Source organism: Macaca fascicularis, chromosome 19 (genome assembly GCF_037993035.2).
Source record: "Macaca fascicularis isolate 582-1 chromosome 19, T2T-MFA8v1.1".
In the NCBI taxonomy this organism is placed as follows: Eukaryota; Metazoa; Chordata; class Mammalia; order Primates; family Cercopithecidae; genus Macaca; species Macaca fascicularis.
In genome coordinates this window covers 56,922,191-56,934,900 of record NC_088393.1, presented here as the reverse complement: position 1 = coordinate 56,934,900, position 12,710 = coordinate 56,922,191, and the positions used below count along the sequence as shown (strand labels likewise).

The 12,710-nt window shown below is 50.7% G+C and overlaps 1 protein-coding gene across 1 annotated transcript; it reads right to left on the bottom strand.

Annotated features, from left to right (window-relative positions):
* Positions 1–1,182: 1,182 nt before the first annotated feature.
* Positions 1,183–10,793, bottom strand: DHDH (dihydrodiol dehydrogenase). Its single transcript, XM_045379154.2, has 7 exons — positions 10,684–10,793; positions 10,165–10,276; positions 9,393–9,556; positions 6,303–6,555; positions 3,590–3,714; positions 1,658–1,808; positions 1,183–1,336 (listed from the first exon to the last, which is right to left on the bottom strand). The coding sequence occupies exons 1-7, from the start codon at positions 10,771–10,773 to the stop codon at positions 1,227–1,229; spliced, it is 1,005 nt and encodes a 334-aa protein (XP_045235089.2). The 5' UTR covers positions 10,774–10,793; the 3' UTR covers positions 1,183–1,226.
* Between the last annotated feature and the right edge of the window lie 1,917 nt (positions 10,794–12,710).

The window sequence follows — 12,710 nt, the reverse complement described above, 5'->3', positions numbered from 1 at the left end:
AAAAGAAAAAGGCAAGATAAAGGGAGAGGGTAGAGTTTAGGTGACAACCAAATGATAGCTTAGAGCAAAGCAAGGTCAACATCGGGTCAGGACTGTCAAGTGAAACCAGTGTCCTGAATCATTGGAAACAAGAAGGTACATGTGAAATGTTGCATCCAGAAACGCTTTATCTGAAGCGCTGCACCTGCTTTGGAAATCAAGGCTGCTACTCTGTATCAAGTGGATTAGATCCTCCAAGCAAGAGTCAGATGTTTCATTTTTACTGATAGAATTTCCAACAATTTATGAATTTAGAGAACAAAGTCTCTCCATGGGTAAAAAAAACCATGTCCTTGGCCAGCATGGTGGCTCATACCTGTAATTCCAGCCCTTTGGGAGGCCAAGACGGGCGGATCACCTGAGGTCAGGAGTTCGAGACCAGCCTGGCCAACTAAACCTTGTCTCTACTAAAAATATAAAAATTAGCTGGGCGTAGTGGTGCACTTCTGTAATCCCAGCTACTCGGGGAACTGAGGCAAGAGAATCACTTGAACCCAGGAGGCAGAGGCTGCAGTGAGCAGAGATCATGCCATTGCATTCCACCTTGGATGACAGAGCGAGATTTCAGCTCAAAAAAAAAACAAACAAAGCATATCCTTGAGAGACACAGTGTTTCCTGTTAACTTGGCGCCAGCTTTATCTGTGTGTGTTACTCCAGTCCAGTGAGATAGCCCTCCCTCGACCCCAGTTACAGAGAAGGAAAGAAAGGGCTTTTAATGCAGCTACACGCCTCTGAACAGTACAATCACTGAGTGAGGGAATACACTTTTTTTTTTTTTTTTTTTTTGAGACGGAGTCTCGCTCTGTCGCCCAGGCTGGAGTGCAGTGGTGCGATCTCGGCTCACTGCAAGCTCCGCCTCCTGGGTTCAAGTGATTCTCCCACCTCAGCCTCCTGAGTAGCTGGGATTACAGGCATGCGCCACTATGCCCGGCTACTTTTGTATTTTTATTAGAGATGGGGGTTTCACCATGTTGGTCAGGCTGGTCTCAAACTCCTGACCTCAGGTGATCTGCCCTCCTCGGCCTCCCAAAGTGCTGGGATTACAGGTGTGAGCTGCCATGCCTGGCCCCGCCCAAATTATTTTCTAGTGACCCTTTGATACTGGGTTCTCCAGCTTCTGCCAAACCACTACCACGAAGATGTAAGATCTCTATAGGAACGACGTTTTTATTTATTCAGAGATACATCAGTGTTTGTCTTGGGGGAAGGTGACTCCAATGGCCCTCCTCACCTCCTCAAGGATGTCAGCCAGGAGCTCACTTTCTACCAGGGGAATCACAGGACTTTCTTTCAGACCTGCGGGGATAGGGTAGTTAGGGACCCCTCCTACCCACGCACCCGAAACCCAAATAACTACAATTCCCAGAATTCCATGTGGTACAATATACATGGTTCAGGCAGATGGATGCTGCAGGGGTTCCTGGGAGATGTAGTTCTTTTTTTGGGGGGGAAGCAAGAGTCTTGCTCTGTTGCCCAGGCTGGAGTGCAGTGGTGCGATCTCAGCTCACTGCAACCTCCTGGGAGATGTAGTTCTAAGCAGCAGGGTGACAGAGCAGGTGGGGAAGAGCCCAACCTTCCTCTGCCAGCCTGGTGCCCACCACCCCTCCATATCCTTACCCTTGCGCAGGCACTCCCGGACGTGCTTGGCCTCATAACTCATGCCTGCCCCATTGTCAAAATTGCAGTTCTTTGGGACCGGGGGCAGCAGGAACTCCTTATGCTCCCCCTTCACCACCAGCTCGGTTGGGCACCAGCAGGGGTTGAGGAGCTGGAGGGAGAGAGAAAGTGGCGCTGCTGTCTTCACCAATGGTGCTCCTGGGGCTGCCCCCAGGAACATGCCAGGTGGTGCGCAGGGGCCTCCCTCTCAAACCTGGTGGCAAAGGGCTTGTCTCGTCTATCCCCAGGGAGCTCTGGACCCTCCCTCATTTCTGGTTGCTAGAAGTTTGTTCCTTAGCAACGCTGCTGTCACACAAAAATCCCGTCTATCTCCCCAGCAGCAAACCTCTCCCTAACCTTACGAGGTTATAAACAAGGTGTTCTTGGGGCCTAGAGAGGAGGACTTATCTTCGTGTGTCTGTGAATCACGTTTCCTTCTTATTTCTTTTCTTTCTTTCTGTTTTTTTTGAGATAGAGTCTTGCTCTCTTGCCCAGGCTGGAGTGCGGTGGATCAATCTCAGTTCACTGCAACCTCCACATTCCAGGTTCAAGTGATTCTTCTGCCTCAGCCTCCTGAGTAGCTGGGATTACAGGTACCCACCACCATGCCTGGCTAATTTTTTATTCTTTTTTCCAAGACGGAGTTTCGCTGTTGTTGCCCAGCCTGGAGTGCAATGGCGCGATCTCGGGTCACTGCCAACTCCACCTCTCAGGTTCAGGCAATTCTCCTGCCTCAGCCTCCTGAGTAGCTCGGCTTACAGACATGTACCACCACTCCCGGCTAATTTTTGCATTTTTAGTAGAGACAGGGTTTCATCATGTTGACCCGGCTGGTCACAAACTCCTGACTTCAGGTGATCCACCCGCTCTGGGCTGCCAAAGTGCTAGGATTACAGATGTGAGCCGCCGTGCCCAGCCTGTATTTTTTTTTTTTTTTTTTTTTTTTTAGTAGAGACGGGGTTTCACCATGTTGGCCAGGCCGGTATTGAATTCCTGAGCTCAAGTGATCTGCCCTCCTCAGCCTCCCAATCACGCTGGGATTACAGGTGTAAGTCACCATGCCTGGCTATAGAATAGGATTTTTTCCTAGCAACAGGGCCCCAGGAAGGCCAGTTAAGCTGACCTTTGGTAACACCCAGATTCTCCCCCGGTTGTGCTTCCAAAGTTCACAACTGCCCACTAAGCATGGTTGAGAATAACTGGCTTCTCCTCCAGACTGAAGACACATATTTGAGACAGGATCTCACTCTGTCATCCAGGCTGGAGTACAGTGGCACAATCACAGCTCACTGTAGCCTCAACCTCCAGGGCTCAAGTGATCGACCAGCTTCAGCCTCCCAAAGTGCTGGGATTACAGGTGTGACCACCATGGCGGCCAGGTATATATATATAAAATTTTTGAGATGCAGTTTTGCTCTTGTCACCCAGGCTGGAGTGCAATGGCACTATCTCAGCTCACTGCAACCTCCACCTTCCGGGTTCAAGCGATTCTCCTGCCTCAGCCTCCCGAGTAGCTGGGATTACAGACGCTTGCCACCACAACCAGCTAATTTTTGTATTTTTAGTAGAGATGGATTTTAACCATGTTGTCCAGGCTGGTCTTGAACTCCTGACCCAGGTGATCCGCCTGCCTTGGCCTCCCAAAGTGTTGGGATTACAGGCGTGAGCCACCGTGCCGGCCAGGTCCAAGGATATTTGACAGAGCAATAGGTTAATCCTAAGTAAGGAGAGCCTAGAGGCCCAGAACCCACCTCTTGGCTTGGTTAAGGAGGATGAACTCTTTAGTAATGATGTGAAATTGGCTGGTTAAGCCCTCATCCAGCTCCAGGGGCCATTTGTCCCCCTTCTATTTTAGGGGTACAATCCCTAGCGCTTGGGCCCGCTGCGCCTCACCTGTGCCATGCCCTTGGTGCCGCTCACGGAGGCTGTGTTGGAGAGCTGCGCGGTGATGCTGCAAGTGAAGCTGCCATGGACCTCTCCTGGGTACTGCAGGACCACCGTGACAGTGTCGTCCACACCTGGAGGGAAGTCCTGGGTTAGGGCAGGGGCCTCTCAGGGCAGAGTCTCTGAGACTGCACAGGCCTCAAATCCTGCCTGTGGAATCTTGAGTGACAGGCTTCACTGCCTGCATGGCAAAGCAAAAGAATGAAGCCAAGACAGATACTTTTTTTTTTTGAGATGGAGTCTTGCCCTGTCGCCCAGGCTGGAGTGCAGCGGCACGATCTCGGCTCACTGCAACCTCCACCTCCCAGGTTCAAATGATTCTCCTGAGTTTTCTAAAGTGCTTCCTTCAAGCTATTGTTTTGTTCTGGCTTTTCATTGTTTTCTGTGGTACTGTTTGCAAAGATGGCCAATATAATTTCCTCTATGAGTGCCAGTTTTCTTCTTCTATCAAGAATTACAGTTTTGGCTGTGCAGAGTGACTCACACCTATAATCTCAGCACTTTGGGAGGTGGAGGCAGAAGGATCACTTGAGTCCAGGAGTTCAACATTTATGTCCAGCCTGGGCAATATAGCGAGATCCCGTCTCTACAAAAAACAAAAAATTTTGTTGGGTGTGGTGGCTTGTGCCTGTGATCCTAGTTACTCCGGAGCTGAGGTGGAAGATCCCTGGAGCCTGGAAGGTCAAGGTTGCAGTGAGCAATGATTATGCCACTGCACTCAGCCTGAATGACAGAGTGAGTCCCTGTCTCAAAAAAAAAAAAAAAAAAAAAAAAAAAAATGGCTGGACACGGTGGTTTATGCCTGTAATGCCAGCACTTTGGGAGGCCAAAATGTGTATATTGCTTGAATTCAGGAAGTCGAGACCAGCCTGGGCAACATGGGGAAACCCCATCTCTACCAAACAAAAAAACAAAAAACACAGCCAGGCGTGGCGGCCTGCATCTGTATGCCCAGCTACTTGGGGGTCTTACAGAGGAGAATCATTTGAATTTAGGAGATTGATGCTGCAGCGTGCCAAGATCACACCACTACATTCTACCCTGGGTGGCAAAGTGAGACACTATGTTAAATGAAAAAAAAAAATACAGTCTATTTGCCCATCTCTGAAAACTGAGCTGGCCATGTAACTTGCTTTGTCCAATGGGTCAACAGCAAATATGGTGTAATTAGAGGCCTGAAAAGTGCTCGCACATCAGGAATTCTCACACCATGATGTGAATGGTATCTAGCCAGCTGGAGAGGCCAGGTGGAGGAGAATCAAGGTGACTTCCCAGACAGTCACCTACCACCTGTAAGACATAAATGAAGCTGTACCAGACTGTCCAGTCCCAGCTGAACAGCCAATTGACTGCAGCTGCAGGAGTAAGACCAGCAGAAGAACCATCCAGCAGAGTCCAGACACAATTTGCCAATGCACAGAATCAAGCTAATAAATGATTGCTATTTGAAGTCATTAAGGTTTTTTGTTTGTTTGCTTGTTTGTTTTTGAGACAGGGTCTGGCTCTGTTCCCCAGGCTGGAATGCAGTGGCACCATCTCAGTTCACTGCCACCTCTGCCTCCCAGGCTCAATTGATCCTCCCACCTCACCTTCCAGAGTAGCTGGACTATAGGTGCATGCCACCATGCCCAGCTAATTTTTTTTTTGCACTTTTAGTAGAGACAGGGTTTTACCACATTGGCCAGGGTGGTCTTGAACTCCTGGCCTCAAGTGATCTGCTCACTTCAGCCTCCCAAAGTGCGGGGATTATAGGCATGAGCCACCATGCCCAGCCTGAAGTCACTAAGTTTCGTGGTAGGTTTTTTTTTTTTTTTTGCTGCTGCATGTAACTTTAATAGAGCATTAAAGCATGAACTGCCTCTTGCTTCTTGGGGTTAAAGGTCAAAGAGGAAGGGCATCACATCTGGCTGGCTCATGCCCTGTTGGATACTTTCCAGCTGAGTGGAAGCCAAGGCAAGGGCCTCTTCTGCAAAGTGGGGCAACCTTTTTTTTTTTTTTTTTTTTTTTGAGATGGAGTCTCACTCTATTGCCCAGGCTGGAGTGCAGTGGTGCCATCTTGGCTCACTGCAACCTCCGCCCCCTGGGTTCAAGCGATTCTCCTGCCTTAGCCTCCCAAATAGCTGGGATTACAGGTGTCTGCCGCAATGCCTAAGTTAATTTTTGTATTTTTAGTAGAGATGGGGTTTCATCATATTGGTCAGGCTGGTCTCCAACTCCTGACCTCAGGTGATCCGGCTGCCTCGGCCTCCCAAAGTGCTGGGATTACAAGCACGAGCCACCGCGCCTGGCCAAGTGGGGTAGTCTTTTATGTAGCAAAGGATCACTGAGACAGCTTCAAAAAATAATAATTTTGTATTTATTAACTGCCATTTGCCTCAGGAGTTACTTCATTAACTCCCATGACAACCCTATTAGTGACACTTTACCAGTAAAGTAATTAAGATTCAGAGATGTTAAGTTGCTGGCTAAGATCACATAGCAAAATCCCAGGATAGTGCTCGCCTGCACTCTTGACTTTGATCGTCTCTGGCTTCATGGAAAGTTGTTCTTCTAGGTGTCTGATCTAATTCTCATTGACTTGGAGACTTGTCCCCAGCTCAGTGCTCCCAGAGGGAGCCAGAGTCATTCCCATCACTACGAAATATTCCAGGATACATGGTACCTGTCTCATGACGCCTTCCCATGACGGAAATCTTCTCTGGCTTCTGCCCTCCAAAGACCATGGAGATGAACTGGACACAGTAGATGCCCAAGTCCAGCAGGGCACCCCCGGCCTGGGCCCAGTCTACAGCCCGGGGAACATGGGTGAGGTTCTTCCCAAATTCTGCCCGAGCCACCCGGAGGTCTCCTAGAGTTCCCTGGGCCAAAACAGACCTCAGAGCCTCGGAGGCAGGAAAGAAGCGGGTCCAGATGGCCTGCAGACCACAAGCAAAGGAGTTAACCAACCAGTTCTAATCCCTTCGGGGGTCCCAATTGTAGTGGGATACCCACTGCCACCCAGTCTCCAAACACAGCCCATCAGACCCCAAGTTGTATCCTTCTTGCTCCTGACTCTCTTGACTTTTCTTCTTTTTCCTTTTTATTTTTATTTTTTTGAATAGAGATAGGATCTCACTATGCTGCCCAGGCTGGTCTTAACTCCTGAGCTCAAGCACTTCCCCCACCTCAGCCTCCCAAAGTGCTGGGATTACAGGCATGAGCCACTGCGCCCTACTGACTTTTGTTCTTTTTCATCTGGACCATTGCCCCAGTCTCCTCATGTTAGGGGCTGAATTGTGTCCCTCTCCCTCCCGCTTCTACCCCGCCAAACACAATTCATGTGTTGAAGCCTTAACTCCCTAGTACCTCTGAAAGCAACTGTTGTGACTACAGGGTAATCCCAGCTACTCGGGAGGTTGAGGCAGGAGAATCACTTAAAGCCAGGCGGCAGAGGTTGCAGTGAGCCGAGATCACGCCACTGCACTCCCGCCTGGCGACAGAGCAAGACTCTGTCTCACAACAATGACAGCCAGGCGTGGTGGCTCACCCCTGTAATCCCAGCACTTTAGGAGGCTGAGACGGACGGATCACAAAGTCAGGAGATCGAGACCATCATGGCTAACACGGTGAAACACCGTCTCTACTAAAAATACAAAAAATAAGCTGGGCCTGGTGGCGGGCGCCTGTAGTCTCAGCTACTTGGGAAGCTGAGGCAGGTGAATGGTGTGAACCCGGGAGGCGAAGCTCGTAGTGAGCCGAGATCGTGCCACTGCACTCCAGCACTCCAGCCTGGGCAACAGAGCAAGACTCTGTCTCAAAAAAACAAAAACAAAAAACAAAAAAACAAAACAAAACAACAACGACGACAACAAAAACCAGAGTTCTGCCTCTTGGAGCACCCAGTCTAGAGAGAGAACAGGCGACTAAGGGATGAACAAAGGAATACCAAGGACACAAATAAAACGGAGTCTCCTTCACGCAGTACGGCCGGGACAGTGACACTCTGAAGAGTTGACATTCCAGGGGAGATGGAAGCTCCATGGACTAGGCAAAGGGCCCAAGAAAGAATGTCATGGGCAGAGCCAGGAGAATGGGCAAAGGTCCCAAGGCTGCACTCCAGAAATTTTTTTTTTTTTTTAAGACAGAGTCTTGCTCGTCCAGGCTGGAGTGCAGCGTCGGGATCTTAGCTCACCGCAACCTCCGCCTCTCGGGTTCAAGCGATTCTCCTGCCTCAACCTTCTAAGTAGATGGGATGACAGGCGCCCGCCACCACATCCGGCTAATTTTTGTACTTTTTTAGTAGAGACAGGGTTTCGCCATGTTGGCCAGGCTGGTCTTGAATTCCTGACCTCATGTGATTTGCCCGCCTTGGCCTCCCAAAGTGCTGGGGATTACAGGCATGAGCCACCACACCCAACCCATACCAGCAATTTCTAAAAATGCTGATGCAAGAGTGCCAGGGCTCACAGGGCAAGGGCGGGGCCAGACAGATGTGGTCGAGGTCCATCCAGGCTCCAAGCAGTGGAGAGGAGCGTGAACACAGGGATGGGGGCACCGGGGAGCCGGGGGCAGGCTCTGAGCCTGGGTGTTGTGACAGTAGGCTACTGGTGCTCCCAATGATATCCACGTCCTGATCCTCAGGGTCTGTGAATGTGTGACTTTACAAGGCTAAGGGGTCCTGGTGGATGGGATTACATTAAAGACCTTGAGGTAGGGGCTGGGCACGGTGGCTCACGCCTGTAATCCCAGCTCTTTGGGAGGCTGAGGCGGGAGGATCACTTGCAGTCAGGAGTTCAAGACCAGCCTGGCCAACATGGTGAGACCCCGTCTTTACTAAAAATACAAAAATTAGCTGGGCGTGGTGGCGGGTGCCTGTCATCCCAGCTACCTGGGAGGCTGAGGCAGGAGGATCGCTTGAACCCAGGAGGCAGAGGTTGCAGTGAGCCAAGATCACGCCACTGCCCTGCACTGCACTGCAGGTTTGTAAGGGGCTCCTTGTAAGGAAGGAGACCACTACTACTCCTGCTGCCCTCCTCCCCCCGCCTTGCCTAGTTCACAAGACAGGAGAAAAGAGAGAGAGAAACAAAAGTAAGATAAATAGCCAGACAACCTTGGCACCACCACCTGCCCCTAGGAGTTAAACAAAGTAATAATAATAACATCAACCCCTGGCCTAAACTACTTGTGTTATCTGTAAATTCCAGATACTGTATAAAAAAAGCATTGTAAAACTTTTTGTTCTGTTAGTTGATGCATGTAGCCCCCAGTCAGTCACGTTTCCCACGCTTGCTCGATTTATCACAACCCCTTCACGTGGACCCCTTAAAGTTGTAAGCCTTTAAAAAGACCAAATATTTCTTTCTGGGGGAGTTCGGCTCTTAAGACGTCAGTCTGCCGACACTCCTGGCCGAATAAAAAACCTCTTCCTTCTTTAATCCGGTGTCTGAGGAGTTTTGTCTGCAGCTCGTCCTGCTACACTTGGTCCTTTCAACCTCTACCTGGAACTCCACCCAAACTAAGCCCATTGCCATTCTATGCCACTTTCACTCTTCGCATCTTTTTCTTAAAAACTGACAGAAGATCCAAGCAATTTCACTAAGTCCTGCCGTGTTTACTAAGGGCCAAAAGCAATGGCTCTCGTGGTAATAGATGCTGCCAAGGAGATTCAGATACATCCTGGCAAATGCACTGACCCCGCCCACCCACTGGCAACCGTATTAAGTAATGGCAAGCACTGCTATACTAGATGTTGGAAGGCCTCCTCTGCCCTCACCTCCATAAGGAAGAGGCCTCGGGATCGGGCTTCCGTGACCATCTCACGAACTTCCGCCGCGTTCACGCCCATGGGCTTCTCGCACAGAACGGCCTTGCCCGCCGCCAAGCACAGCATCACCGCCGCCTTGTGCTGGGGGTGCTGGGTGCCAACGTAGGCCACCTCTAGGGTGGGAGTAAGTAGGTCAAGAGGTCAGCAGCCCCACCCACGCAGACCGCCGAGCTCCGCCCACAACTTCGAGGCCCCGCCCTAGCACCCAGGGACCAGGTGGTCCGTCACACCCAGTCTCCCTTGGGGAGCTGTCCTTAGAAAGGAGATGTTACCTCTCGCCATTCTATTTTATTTTATTTATTTAACTTATTTATTTTTAAGACCAAGTCTCACTCTGGCGCCCAGGCTGGAGTGCAGTGGTGCGATCTTGGCTCCCTTCAACCTCTGCTTCCTGGGTTCAAGTGATTCTCCTGCCTCAGCCTCCCGAGTAGCAGGGATTACAGGTGCGTGCCACCATACCTAGCTAATTTATTTTTATTTTTTGTAGAGATTGGGTCTTGCTATGTTGCCAAGGCTGGTCTCAAACGCTAAATGGAGTTTAACACCTACTAGACAGCCAGTCCCAGACCAAGCCCGTTTTATAGTTCGCCTCCCAGCCAAAGGTCTTTATAGAACCCAAAGGGACTGGCCCATTCTGAGGAGCCTTGCATTTTCCACGGGGCAGCCAGGGAGCAGCGCTTCAGGGGTGGCAGCCAGCACCCCCATCGCCCTCGCCACTCACCCACATTCGGGTCCTTGGCCAGCTCCTCATAGGAGCCGTAGGCCTTGGGGATGTCGTGTTTCTGTGCAAACTCCTTCGCACGGCTCAGGTCGCGGGCCGCCACCGCCACCACCTGGAGGGGCGCAAGAATTGGATTTAAGGGGCTGGGGCAGGCGTGGAAATTGGATGGAAGGGAGGCAAAGGAGGAGGCTACCACCAGGAGAAGGGAAGACGTGGTTCTGGGGGAAGAGATGACGGGGGCTGGACATTTGGGCCCTGGGAAAGAAAGATCTGGGGGAAAGCCATTATTAAATCCCCCAGTATCTAAATTATTTTCACAGTAGCTCACATCAAGGCCTTTCCAAACCTCAAGACACAGGTTTGCAGAACAGAGGTGGAGAAGGAGGTAGCAAGGAAGCAGACGTTCACTGCCATGACGACCCACTCACTAGTCCTGAACCCTAAACTCTCTCCTCCGTTAGACTCTGGAGTCCCGGCCCCCCCGCCTCCTCTTCCCCAGAATCCGGAGGGCGGGCGGACCTGGTGCTCGGAGCGAGGCAGTGTCTGCAGCACGGCCGTAAAGTCGCTGGAGATGAGACCGACAGACACGATGCCCCAGCGTAGCGCCATCGTTGTGATGCGGGGCCCTCGAAACCTTCGGTCTCTCGAGGCGCCAATTAAGTAGCTGACGCCCCGCCCACCCTGGGGGCGGGCCCCCATCCTCCGCCCCCATTGCGGCTACGCCGTTTCTCGTTGGCTCCAGTCGACAGAGAGATCATTTAGTTCTAGCTTCCCCATTCGGCGAATGCACCATTTAGCTCCGCCTTACAGAGGGAACCACAGCTAGATATCGCTTCTGCAGATCTCTACCCTATGACTTCAGGCTCGCCGGATGCGCAGGGGAAGGATAGCGTGGGGAGGGGAAGCTTGCTTTCTTGCCAACACCAGTCGTTGAGCAGTTAAATTTAATGTCTTGCCCTCTGGACTTTGTGGCAAAACTTTACCTTGACTTTTTTTGCTCTCAAAGCCGTGCATCATTAGGAGTCGTTCAGAGGGAGAGAGAGGATTGTAACAGCAAACTTAATAATTATTACTAATATGTGTAGAGCACCTGTAGGCCAGCCCCTCAGCTCCGCGCTTTACCTTCCTCGTTCCTAATTTCTCCCGGCAGACCTGGGAAGTAGATTCTACTGTCCCCAGTTCACAAAGGGGGAAACAGACTCCAAGGTCCCTGGTCATTTTTTTGGAGGTCTCACAGTCAGGAGGTAAAACCTGGGAATTGGCTGCTTCCGCAAGCTGTAGCTTTAGAAACCAGGCTGCTTTCCTTGTTAAGAGCCCGGGAGCCTGGCTGACTGGTTTCAAAACGCTCCTTGCCCCTTCTTGGTTGTACTGCTTTTGAACAAGAGGCCGCCCTCTCTGGTCCTCACTTTTCTATTCTGGAAAGCAGAGATCATAATATCTACCTACATAGGGTTGTGAGGAGGATTCATTGAGCTCTGTGGTCTATTACGTAAAATACACTGCATTATTATAATTATTATTGATACAGGTTCTCACTCTGTCACCCAGGAAGGAGTACAGTGGCACAGTCACAGCTCACTGCAGCCTCAAATTCCTTAGCTCAAGGAATTACCTCCTGCCTTAGCCACCCCGGTACCTGGGACTACAGTAGCTGGGACCCAAGTAGCTAGTGGCTACTACACCTGGCTAATTATTTTATTTATTAATTATTTTAGAGATAGGGTCTCACTCTGTTGCCTAGCTGGAGTGGAGTGGTGTGATAATAGCTCACAGCAGCCTTGAACTCCTGGGCTTGAGCTATCCTCCCACCTCAGCCTCCTGAGTAGCTGGGATTATAGGCATGTGCCCCATGTCCTGCTATTTTTTTGTTTGTTTGTTTGTTTGTTTTGAGACAGTCTCGTTCTGTCCCCAGGCTGGAGTGCAGTGGCATGATCTCAGCTCACTGCAACCTCTGTCTCCTGGGTTCGGGTGATTCTCCTGTCTCAGACTCCCAAGTAGCTGGGACCACAGGTGCCCTCCACCACACCCAGCTAATTTTTTTATTTTTAGTGGAGACGGGGTTTCACCATGTTGGCCAGGATGGTCTCAGTCTCCTGACCTTGTGATCTGCCCACCTTGGCCTCCCAAAGTGCTGGGATTACAAGCATGAGCCACCGTGTCCAGCCCGCTAATTTTTTTTTTTTACTTCTTTATTTTTGAGACGGAATCTTGCTGTGTCATCCAGGCTGGAGTGACCATGCAGTGGCATAATCTCGGCTCACTGCGACCTCCACCTCCCGGTTTCAAGCGATTCTCCTACCTCAGCCTCCTGAGTAGCTGGGATGACATGCGCCCACCGCCACACCCAACTAATTTTTGTATTTTTACTAGAGAGGGGGATTCACTGTGTTTGCCAGGCTGGTCTCTAATTCCCGACCTCAGGTGATCCGCCTGCCTCCCAAAGTGCTGGGATTACATGTGTGAGCCACCATGCCCAGCAATTTTTTGTACAGAAGTCTCACTTTGTTGTCCAGGCTGGTCTCCAATTCCTGGGCTCAAGCAATCCT

Bases quoted from the DNA above. Each gene is read 5' to 3' on its own strand.
- DHDH (XM_045379154.2), bottom strand. From the start codon at position 10,773: ATGGCGCTACGCTGGGGCATCGTGTCTGTCGGTCTCATCTCCAGCGAC. The intron at 10,277-10,683 runs GTCCGCCCGCCC...GCGCCCCTCCAG, and splicing joins TGCCTCGCTCCGAGCACCAG to GTGGTGGCGGTGGCGGCCCG. The intron at 3,715-6,302 runs GTACCATGTATC...ACTTCCCTCCAG, and splicing joins GGGAAGGCGTCATGAGACAG to GTGTGGACGACACTGTCACG.